Source organism: Cyprinus carpio, chromosome B24 (genome assembly GCF_018340385.1).
Source record: "Cyprinus carpio isolate SPL01 chromosome B24, ASM1834038v1, whole genome shotgun sequence".
In the NCBI taxonomy this organism is placed as follows: domain Eukaryota; kingdom Metazoa; phylum Chordata; class Actinopteri; order Cypriniformes; family Cyprinidae; genus Cyprinus; species Cyprinus carpio.
Window position 1 is genome coordinate 9,276,990 of NC_056620.1, and position 11,805 is coordinate 9,288,794.

Consider the following 11,805-nt stretch of genomic DNA (forward strand, 5'->3'; position numbering starts at 1 on the left):
TATCTGCCAAAATGTTTAATAGAAGGACTTGCAGTGTTGCAGTGGAGAAACCATAGCCGAGAGGCCATGTGAACAACAAGCATGCAGAACTTTACTACTTTAATACCTACACTCTTTTTGCACAGATTGCCTCTGCAATTAAAGCTATACAAAACCGAAGAAAACATATTTACAAAATCTGTCTGTGCAAGCGTGATTTTTTTCTATTACATTCTCTCTTTCTGCAATTTTGTATAGGCATGCATAGAAATAAACTTTGGTACAATATGTTAACAAAACTAAAGACAATCTCTGAAATAGAGATGTTACAGTATGTACATGTGAAGTAGAGAGCAATCGTATCAATCACTACAATTTTAGTTTACATTTAGACATCAATACTCATTAATTTAAGAGCAATAAACTGCATGAGTAAATCAAGGAACTGTGACATAGGTAGGTTAAACCAGATATAACCTATCCTAAATGTACAAAGTGTCTAACACAGTATATATAGTCAGTTTTAAAGATGTAAAATACAAACTTTGGCAAATAGGCACAACTACTGAAAAGACAGACAACTGTTCAATGCAAAACTGTTGTCGATTTATAATGATAAATCTTAAAGACATTGGCAGTGCATGAGAGAAAGAAATACAAAAACAGACACAATGTTTGTCAAATTGTATTAATGGTTAATATACTTACAGTACTTTTTTACTTATTATGGCTACAACCAATGTCTGTCAACTTAAAAAAAAAAAAAAAACAAGAACAAAAAAACATCTACAATCATTTAGAGGATACTAATAACCAAAACACTGTTTACATACTTTTACTACTGACTTGAATACTTTTTAGTCTCTCAACTTGTATGAAAAATAAATATTCTTTTCAAATGAAGTGCTCTGTAAAATCCTTGATCAAGAGCCTGCTCTCTGCAATTAAATCATTTTCTTTAGTTTTTAAAATAAAACAGTTTATCTTTTTATATGTTTATGATTTGCAGAGATTCAAGTTTAAAACACTGATTAATGGATGATGGCCTTTCACTTTAACAGAGAAAATAATAACATGCAATAACCAAAGTCATGCCAAAACAAAGTTCACTCTGATAGAACAACATTATCTGTTTAAACAAATAAAATCTTAACTTAAAAATGAATCAAAGTAAAATCTGGAGTGACTCCACCTCATTAAGAGATACATAAATGGTTGCGAAGCAGCGAAGCATTCTATGCAGCATCCTTAGCGAGAGTTACCGTGGGAATAGCTGATTTACCGGCATTTCCGTTGTGTGGCCGACTGTAGCTGGTGAAGCTGGGTGTGTGAATGGTACGGATACTCTTCGCACTCTGACTCAACATAGTCGGGGACAAAGGGGAGTGGGAACAGGAAGAGGAAGAAGAGGAGGAAGGTCGACCGTTTTGTGTCTGCGTGGGAATAGAGAGGCCTTTAGTGCTGTGAGTGGGAGGGGCAAATTTTAAAGAACCATTAGAAAGGGAGGGGATATGAGAGGAGGGGGTGGAATTGGATCGAGGAGGAGGGATAGAAGATTTGCTAGTGGGAAGGGAGGAAGATAAAGGAGAAGAAGAATGAACAATATTAGTAGAATCAGACTGGGACAAGCTTTTTCCCGTACTAGAGGAAAAAGCAGGAATTTTAGAAGCAGGCACGGTAGGAGAAGTGGATTTGGGATCTCCTCCAGATCTCTTAGCACTTCCATTAGCCTGCAAACAAAGATGCCAAAACACACTGATTGTCAACATAGGGAACTGATGATTAAAATACGCAAAATTTCTAAGCATGTTTCAGATCATACTACTGGGATCTACAGTTAATCATGATAGATTATCAAAGACACAGAAACTACATATATAGGTGAAAATACTAAAGGCACACACATACAAAACTATCTGTCTTGAGGGTGAGAATCTAAAAAAAAATCCCTTTAAATAGACTGTAAGAAGGAAAGGAGAGTGAAGGTGAGGGACAGTAGGATTATAAGTTTTAGAGTGAGTATTGCGCAGAGTGAGTGCAACCAACCAGTACTCATAACCAAAGGAGGCTCCAGAAGGAATAGGGGAGGTACAATTTGGGAAGGCATCCACAGGGTAATGGGGACTTAAGTGGATTTGTGGACCCTTGGCACTGAGGCCAGGGTTTGCAGATTCCTCCGAGAGGTATACAGGAAAAGGGTCCAAAAATGGGTTAAACAGAGAAGCATCCTGACTTACAAGGCAAGTTGAAGTGTCACAGGCATTGGAGTGTGTAGGGGTTAGATGTCAGTGGTATTTTAGTTAAAGAGACCCTAGTCTAAGCATCCAATAATGTTAGGTAAGCAGTGGCTGTGGTGTTTATATTTGTTTCTTTCACTTTTGTAAATTAGTTTGTCTTTTACAGCACCAAAGCCACAAGCAAAGCAAACATGCAGAAGCATTTGATGGTATTATGAAATAACAGTCAGTCGCCTTCGGTCACAGCCATTCAAAAAACATGTAGCAGGAAAAAACGTCAACAGTTCAAAGATAGCTTTCGGCACTAGGCCTTTAACCAAAGAACAGTTTGTTCGGTCTCATCAGGCTTTTTGTTAGTTATTTTTCCCCTCTCAATACAAGCCCTGCAAGAACTGACTTTCCTCTCGAGCATTCAGTCTATGCCTAGGTGTGTGTGTCTTTCTGACTGGACAAGTGGTCCTATGATAAGACTACCTGGCGGAACTGCCTCTGAGAGTCCTGTAGCTTTTGCGGTTTTGTTGCCCTCTCTTTCTCTGAGGTGCCCGGTTGCTGCCGCGCCTTGGCAGAAACAGGCACCGGCATCCGACTAGTAGGTGAGACCACGCTGGCATTCTGCAAAAAGGATTTAAACCAAACAGAAGAGAAAAGGAATAAAAAGAAAGAAACAAAAAGAGAGCCATTTTTGAGGTGGTTTGTAAGCTAAATAACAGCAAGACAAAGCTTGCACAACACATCTGTGTGGTATCACCATGACACTGTAAAGTTTGTATACCAGGAAGAGAAATAAGGAAACATGCAAACCAGCCCAGAATACCAACAAATTTCTTTAAGGACTGCCTTAGAATCCACAAAAAGGATCCAGACACAGTGTGAGACTGTGGTTCTAAGACTGTGAAAGTTGTTGGCTGCCATAACCCAAGATTAGAGCACCATCATTGAACACACAAAGGTCTATCTATGACACACCACTCCAGAAATAAACACACCATATTTATTAAAATATGTGAAGGTGTTAAAAAGTTCAGATCCCAGAGTTGGTAGCCTCCACTGCAGGAAAGGCTAAGGATCTTCAGAAGTCACTGGATAGGGTGGAACTGTTGTGAGCAAGAGTAGAAGGACAGACCCATAGTCTTTGCTAAGGTAGTAGGAGCTAGAGAGAGACCTGCTGGGCGGGAACTGGTGCGACTGAGACCCCAGTAGTTGGTATGATGGCAGGTCGAGGAAGGAGTTGTGGTTTTGTCTTCTTTCGTAGACCAGGACCTTTACTGGCAAAAGTCGACCTAGGGACCAAGGTTTTAGGAGAGAGTCCTTTCTCTGAGTGCCCTGGACTCTCTTCAGTCTTATTGTCCTGAGTTCCAGGTTTCACCAATATTTCAGGCTCTTCCGAAGACTTCGGCCCCATTTCGCAAATGGTGTTCTCTAGCTGCTTTATGGTTTGCTCTAGACTGTCAAGGGTTTTGTAGGTATTCTTACGAATCTCGTCAGTTCGTCCATTAGGCTCCTGTTGATCTGATTTTGAAGACTCTGTCTTGGAGCAAGCAATTTCAAACCTCTTGGTCTCTTTGTGTTGTTTGACAGTCCCATCTGACTCTTCCTCATCCTCATAGACGACAACCTGCAAAGTCTTTTTGCCTGATTTACTTCCAGCTCGAATGGCTTGCGATAATGCTGCTAGCTGTTTCTTGGGGAACTTAAACTTGAACTTTTTCTTTCCATCCTGCTTTGCATCACCAGTAACGTCTACTAATGCCCCTCCCTCAGATAAAGATGAGGATGAAGAAGAGTTCCTGACTTGACCATCTGTGATATCTGCAGGAGAATTTGAACCAGTACTTTTTCCAGAATCCCTACCTTCTGCATTCTGTTTGACCTGCACTCCCTTAGTCCATTCTTCTTCCTCAGTTTCCTCACTCTCCTCATCTATTCTTTCTTCTGCAAGCATACGCTCTAACTCCTCCTCACATTCAAAGATAGTAGAGAGGCGTTTATAAGCTGAGCGGATATCCATTGGCTCGTCAAAGATGATGATGACTGGCTTTTTACTGGCGTTGTCAGCACCAGTGGGACCATTAGTACTGGCATCACCTCCTGATGCCATGCCACATTCAGAAGCACTTGGTCGTTTGCTGCCAACAGTTACTGTCTGCACACTACCTTTCTTGGCATTGACTAGCTGATGGTACTCTCCAGTGGAAAGGGCTTGTACCTTGGTGTTAGTGATCATAAAGGCAAAGTTATCAGGAGGAGGCGGAGGTGGCTCTTCTCCTGACAGATCGGGACTGAGAGAGGCCTCATTATTTTCCTCCATTTCCTCAAATTTCTTTTCCTTCACCTTAGATGAACCAAATATAAGTTTCTGATTTGCTAAATCTGTCCCAACAGGGACTGCTTTAGAAAGAATTGGTGCAGTGTTTTCAAAAGAGACTGGTGAGCAAATTGCTGTTGGAGACTCTACCCTCTCTTCTATGCTGACCTGCACTTGAGCAGCCTTGACCACATGAACTTTCCCTTGGGTTGGGCTAGCTGGGAGTTCTTCCAGTGGAGAGGGTGGATTTGACTTCAACGAGGCTGAACGAGACAGCTGATTTTGTTGTAGAGTGATAGAAGAGCTGGCTGGGCCACTACTTTTGAGGACGCCAAATTTGTTAGTGGATACCTGCAGCTGGCTTTGGCATTGGTCAGAAGCATTGACATTTGACACCTGTGATGGGGGAGACTGTGATGCGTCTCTACGTTCTGTTGATTCCTCTGAGGCTGATGGAGTTCCCTTGGAGATCTGAGCTGTGACATAGTAGATGACTTAAAAGGTCAAAGGTCAGAGAAGAAAAAATGAAATTTCAATTAGGTATAGTTTCATGAGCCAAATATATTTTTGTTAGTAATCCTACATGGTATTAATCATATGCTACAACTGACTTGGTCATTACTGACTATTTTAGTGATGGGGTTCTAACTATTAAATGACCAGTCGTCACTAAGATTTAAGTTTTTTTTTTAAACAGAGCTCAAACTATCATACCATGATAAATTTTTTAGGGGTTTATAATAAGTTTATAATTACTGTGTAACTGTGATAATAAACACTGCAGCTCACCCCAGGACTCTGACGTATTGTACTGTTGCCATTCTCATCTGTGTCAGGGTTCTTGTCATCTTGGTTTTCAGTATTCTGTGGTTTGTGGGGAAAAACATCACTTCACAAATAAACAATCGCAGTCTATAAGCTACTCTATGACCACTGAAAACATATAGGCTGCTTCTGACGAACACATTCTTGGATCATATATTCTACCATATATATCAAAATATTTTTTAATATTAAGAATTGTCATGAAATATGTTTTGAACCTTAATGATGCCAGTAATATGTTGCAGCTGTACATAAAGACTATTTCTCTTCTCTACAGTAATAATCATATTTTAAAATATGCAATGAATGGGATTAATAATAAAAACCAACTTCAAGGGATTAAAACCATAATCTGGAGCTAGACTTACAGTAAGGCCTTTGTGAACGAATCTTAGAAAACAGCTCAAAATTATACACAAGAAAAGGGAAACAAACAATGAAAACGTCATTTTAAATTTGCATTGCATGTACCAACAGTTTCCAACTTTTTCCATTTTGAATACAATTTTGAGCATAACAAGGTTCTTATTGGTTATATTTCACCTGTAAATTCTATATTACACTGCACAACTTCTGACAGTGAGAAAATACTGTGACAATGAAGGTAAAGAGAGAAAGTGAGACTGAAAACCCATTAAATAAGTAAGGAGGCTTATACAGTAGCAGGCATGCAGCAAAGTGAGAAGATCAAAGAACAAATTCTGAACTCCAGACTGCTAGCTGAAAATGTCCTCTAAAATCCTCAACAATTCTAAGTTGCAATTGTACAACAAACCAATTCTAAGTTGCATTGTATTGATACATATGATTTAGACACTGACCCTTTTTGAAGACAAAACTAGATGTGCACATTAAAGTAGGTCCTGATAATTTCTCGTAATTTTTGCCCAGCACAATTTGATTATGCTACACCCAGTTAGATAACTCAACCTGTAAATGTACATTGTAAAGCATAAATGTAACCTCAGGTAAGCTTCGGAAATTGAATGGTCTCCAATAGAGATCACACTTTTTTTTTTATTAAAATGCTAAATGTAAAAAAGAAAACACACACACACAACACCCTTTGACAGCAGAGTGTCGAAAATCTAGTTTATTGATTGGATGACTCAGAGCATATCATCAAACCCAATCATATCTGTTTCCCCTTTTGGCTCACACTACATCACTACAATCAGCACAGGTCATGAGTTCAGCAGAATTAAAAGGAAAGGAACAGAATTTAAACTTAAAGAACAGTGAGTACATTTCTGGTGTCAGATACCCATCACAAAAGTGTACAGAGGAAGTTAGCAAAGGGAAAGAAAGCCATACAAGCATTGCAAAGAAAAGCCATCAAGGACAAGCGGCTGGCACAGGCAGGCAGTTGGAGGGTCTACTAAAGGACATCATATCCTTTACCTTCTTATCTTTAAGGGGCAGTAAGACCCCAGGTCTTAGCTCTCTGATCTGTGGCTCTACCAAACCCTTGAGCCCTACCTCCTTAAAAGAGCACTTCTGGAAAACCTGAGAAGAATTTGTGAGGAAAGGGGTAAAATATTAGAATTTGCCCAAAGTAAATTGGGCAAACCTGTTCAAGATTTCTGTACCATGTAACAGAAATTATCATCAATTAGTTTAATCAAATCAGATTTTATGATCTGCCTATATGTATTTTTATTGTCATCAAAATTAAATGACAAAAATGAATGTATTTTCTATCTATCTATCTATCTATCTATCTATCTATCTATATTAGTATTATAATTTTTATTTATATGCAATTCTTTTTACATGTATTTTGATTACATTACACTTTCTGTCCTATTAAGCATGTATGAATATGTGCATTATTTTAAAAAGCTGTTTTGTTTTGTTTTTTAATAGAATTTATGAGAACTATGTAGTAAATTTATAGAATTGTGAGACAAGTAGCTAATCTATGGCAAGTGAAATGAAACTGCCACCGAATGAGCTGTAGGAAACACCCAAAGCATCTTAACACCCACACCAAAGCAATTTCACACCAATATGTTTAAACAACAAAACACCTATAGTTTGTGAAAGTAAGTGAGCATGTGCATGTATAAACATTTATACCCATTAGGAACATGAAGTTATGCTTGCTACAAGTCTGTATTAGTGTGCATGTGTACAGCATATGTATGTTTGAGTTTATATGTGTATCTCACCTGTAGCTCTGCCATAATCTTGTCTCCCTCATCCTCTTCCTCAGTGATAGCCGAGGCAGCGATAGGTGGAGGAGTAATGGGTTTGGCCTTCACCTCTGGAGAGGATTTTGGTTCAGGCTGTGATGCTGTACTGTTGGACTCCTCTTCACCCTCCTACGAAACAAGTTGTATTCATTTAATTATATTTATATTTTAATTGTATTATTCCATTTTATATAAATTATAATTACTATTTTTTTATTATTATTTCATTTTATAATAATTATTATTTTAAAATATAATTAAAATGTTATTTATATTTATAGATTTATTTTATTTTATTTCATTTATAATAATAATTATTTTACATATATAAATAAAAGTTCATGTAAATATATTTATTTATTTAATTTTACTATTGGTACTTCAAACAAAGTAAAAAAAAAAATAAATAAATAAATAAATAATAATAATAATAATAATAATAATTCTGTCCTGCAAACACACTTGTACCATAACAGACTCCTTTCTGCTGGTGTAAATGACCTCTCCAGATCGGGTGGTGGTCATCCCAGTATTGGAGGTGTAGTTTCGTCGAGGTGGGGGTGGAGGAGGAGACTTGTTGGCTTTCTCTGTGGTCTGAAGCTTAACAACTTTTTCCTGAGTCTTACTTTGTCTCTCCAGGCTGGATTTGATGGATAGGTTGGGTTTAACAGGTCTCTCCAAAGCTGACTTAACTGGTTTCTCCAGAGGTTTGGGAGGTTTCTCTGGAGCAGTCTTAGTAGGTTTCTCAGAATTTGGCTGATTGTCATCTGCAGAAACACGATTAAGTATAAACATCACCAAACAGTAGTCTCAAGAGCTCTTGCGTGTCTTTCAGTCTCTTACCCTGTTCTATTGGTGCTGCTGTGGGCTCATTTTTTTCTACCACCTCCTGCAGGGAGGTAGGAACCACTGCAGGGGAGCCCTCAGGTTCGCTGGGCACCTCAAGGTTTGGTATTCCTCTCAGCATGTTGGCTTCTGCTTCCTGGAGCATCCGTTCGAACTCCTGCCCATCATAATGACCCATGTTCTGCCTCTTCTCCTCCCATTCTTTCTCTGCAGCCTGAAAATAACAATCAAACGAGTAACTAAATAATGGAATGCACAATTACACCTCACTCATTTGGTTTAACATGCACAATACTCACCTCTATAGACACAGCTCTGTTCTTGTTCTTGCTGCAGCTTGCGTGGATCTCCTCAATGAAGTTTGGAGAAGGACCTTTGCCATGAATGCCATTAGAAGAGACTCCATTACTGCTGTTATTTGGTATCAGTGTCTGCTCGAGTGAGGGTTTTTTGAGCTGTTTGGTGGGTGAAGGGGTAGACTCTCGTCTTTGTGCGGCAGAGGGAATGGGTGAGGGTGCTGTTGATTGCTGGGATTGTTGTGAAGCTACCGGAGTGGCCTGGGCGTGGTGGATCACTACAGGGTTTGACGTCATAACCTCTGACCTCACCGTGGAGCTCTGAGGTGCAACCAATTCAGCCACAGCTGATTCTGGTTTTTCAGAGGCAGGTGTAGAGGAAGCAGGGTCAGAGGGCTTCAGCAGGCTATCTGTGGCAGACCTAAAGAATAAATGAGAAATCAATAAAGAAAACATTCACAATACAGTAAAATCTAACCAAATTTAAAATCATGAGCTTATTTTTATCCTCTCGAAAATATATTTTTTAAGGAGTAAAAGCTGCTGTAATTTTTTAAAAGTATTAAAATACTCCTAAAATTTCTCTAGTGGCTCTTTGGAGCTTTCAGAACATTTCTTTGAAAAAAAAAGAGTATTTTAGAGTTTTGAACAAACCCATGACTGAACGTTTGTACTACCAACATGAATACTATGAGCCCTAGTAAATTTCTTGTATTTGAAATTAATAAATTATTATATACATTATTTAAAAAATATATAAATATAAAAATAAATATAAATGTTAACATTTAAAAATAAAACAATACATATAATAAAGAATAGAAATAAAATTAAATTAAAAAAGAAAGGGTAAAAGAAAAAGAGAGAAAGGGATGGCAATGTAATTTAATTTAAATAAAATGAATAACATTTTTAAAAATAAAAAAATACGGGCAAGTTAAAATATAATGTAAAATAAATCTAAAATACAATCTAATTCAATTTAGTTACATTAAATGAATGACTGTAATCAATTTTATTACATTATATAAAATATAATGTAATTAAATTTAAGTTTAAAAAAAATAAATAAAAAAGGAAAATACAAAAAAAGAAAAAGAGAGGAAATAAGTCGGTGTAATTTAATTTTAACTTGGGTTTTTGCCTGATTGGCAGATAACAAAATATACATTACAATCTTACTGACTACCACAGAAGAAGAGACCTGAGTCATACCTAGACTTGGGGGAGAAAACTTTTGAATTGGGGCCAATAAGTAACCAATTAGAAACCACCCGAAACACACTAGCAACCACCTATTTCACACACATTTTCATTAGAATATGTACAAATCTGTTTAGGTTTGCAATTACATTTGGTGCCGCTAGCGGAACAGAAACACGCAGCAGCTTCAGAAACAAAACACTATTTTCCAGAGTGCTGGTAATATTCATTGCATTCGCACATTCACAGAGAACGGCAACCGGCTTGAGTCTGATCAGGTCTGACACAGAGGAGAAGGGAAGTGACTAGCAGCAGATGCTCTAGATCTCTCAACTGTCTACACCTATTCAGAGTCTCTGCTCACACATGATTACAATATGAATGAAAGATGGAGAACAGAAACTGCATATTCATTTTCATAACACTCTGGCTGCTCGGATACGTGGCTGGAATCAGAAGGTTGTACAGATCCATAAAGTTTGTCATAATGTATTTTATTAACCACAGTCTTATTATATTCGCAATTGAAACGTGTGTCTCAATCTCCTTCTCTCTCTGTCTGTACCTGCGAAGGTTGCTGAGTGTGTCCGTGAGGGTTCGGACTCTCTTCAGCATGCTGTCAAGCTTGTGCGGCTCTTCTTTGAGGAACTTAACAGCCTCCACCTCCACCCTGAGCACCGCTCGCATATGGGATTGAAGAGCTGGAAACTCCCCTGCAGGAAAGAAAATGACGTTTTGCTACTAAAGCGTCTGACATTTAACCTGTTTACGCATGTCAGTCGTCATTAAACACGACTGAGAGTTAAGTAGGAGGATTTTCCTTCCTAGTTTGTCTGAGACATTTATGTTGTTGTACCTTTCAGTCCAGCCAGGTTCTCGCCCACCTTCCTCAGACTGACAGCTCCCTCCTCTACCTCCTTCAGCGTCACGGCTCTCTGAGACACAGCAGGGCTGGAGTCAGTCCTCAGTGTCTCCACATACTGCTCCAGATCACTACACACAAACAGAAGTGACACTTATGACACAAACAGCAATGCAAATATCTTATATTATTACTGATGAGCCCATCCATCCACATAAACTTGTGTTTTTGTCATCCAGTCATCTGATCAATATTGAAATTACACTGTCGTGGCACCAGAGGGCAGTGTAGATTTCACATTATGCTCTTGACATTTTTGCCACCAAGTGTCTTATATGGTCTTCTTGGCTGCTAAAATTCTAGTTGAAGAAAACTATCCAATGCTTGAAGGACTTAGTGAGAGTTCAGAGAGAATTATTACATTATGGCCCTCGCTGATTTGCTTATGTTACACCATGCTTGTTTATATCAGTGGTTCTCAGTTTCTTTTACAACACAATATTCACCTTGTTTTTTGTTTTGTTTTTAGCATTTAAAATAAGTTTGATTATTTTAAAATAAAACAAATATAAGTTGAAACCATTTTAAGTCATCCTGTGGCCCCCTGTTTGAGAACCACTAGTTTATATTAGTGTACAGTGTTTTACATTTTATATATATATTTAAATATATATATATATATATATATATATATATATATATATATATATATATATATATATATATATATGTGTGTGTGTGTGTGTGTGTGTGTGTGTGTGTGTGTGTGTGTGTGTGTGTGTGTGTGTGTGTTTATGCTTTTGATAATTTGCCCCCTATTTTCCATAAATACTACTGAGTCTGTAAAATGCTACCTTTCATAAAAATGGTTATTGTTTATCATGTTTATATGGGTGGTTTAGTAGACACCAGCAATAAGAAGTATATTTTTAAAACTTTAATTTTTATATTGTGTTTTAAACCATGTTTATAGAGTTAAAGACTGATTAGGGAGTGTTCACTACCATTTGGCACTTGGTGAGTGTTAATTTTGGACCCTGTTAGCGTATATATAAGC

General features: G+C 37.8%; 1 protein-coding gene across 15 annotated transcripts in view; it reads right to left on the bottom strand.

The window, feature by feature from the left end:
- Nucleotides 1-11,805, bottom strand: part of LOC109063041 (sickle tail protein-like) — a 134,962-nt gene continuing 123,157 nt past the window's right edge. For 9 of the 15 annotated variants that reach the window (XM_042751818.1, XM_042751817.1, XM_042751813.1 and 6 more), the window contains 11 exons: nt 10,743-10,879; nt 10,452-10,599; nt 8,687-9,104; nt 8,385-8,601; nt 8,004-8,308; nt 7,518-7,670; nt 6,748-6,852; nt 5,311-5,385; nt 3,379-5,016; nt 2,691-2,828; nt 1-1,709 (listed from right to left, as the gene is read on the bottom strand). In XM_042751818.1, the coding sequence (XP_042607752.1) occupies nt 1,215-1,709; nt 2,691-2,828; nt 3,379-5,016; nt 5,311-5,385; nt 6,748-6,852; nt 7,518-7,670; nt 8,004-8,308; nt 8,385-8,601; nt 8,687-9,104; nt 10,452-10,599; nt 10,743-10,879 (3,829 nt within the window). In that variant the 3' untranslated portion in view covers nt 1-1,214. The remainder of the gene's footprint in view (nt 1,710-2,690; nt 2,829-3,378; nt 5,017-5,310; nt 5,386-6,747; nt 6,853-7,517; nt 7,671-8,003; nt 8,309-8,384; nt 8,602-8,686; nt 9,105-10,451; nt 10,600-10,742; nt 10,880-11,805) is intronic. The other 6 variants (XM_042751826.1, XM_042751828.1, XM_042751814.1 and 3 more) reach the window with 5 other exon arrangements.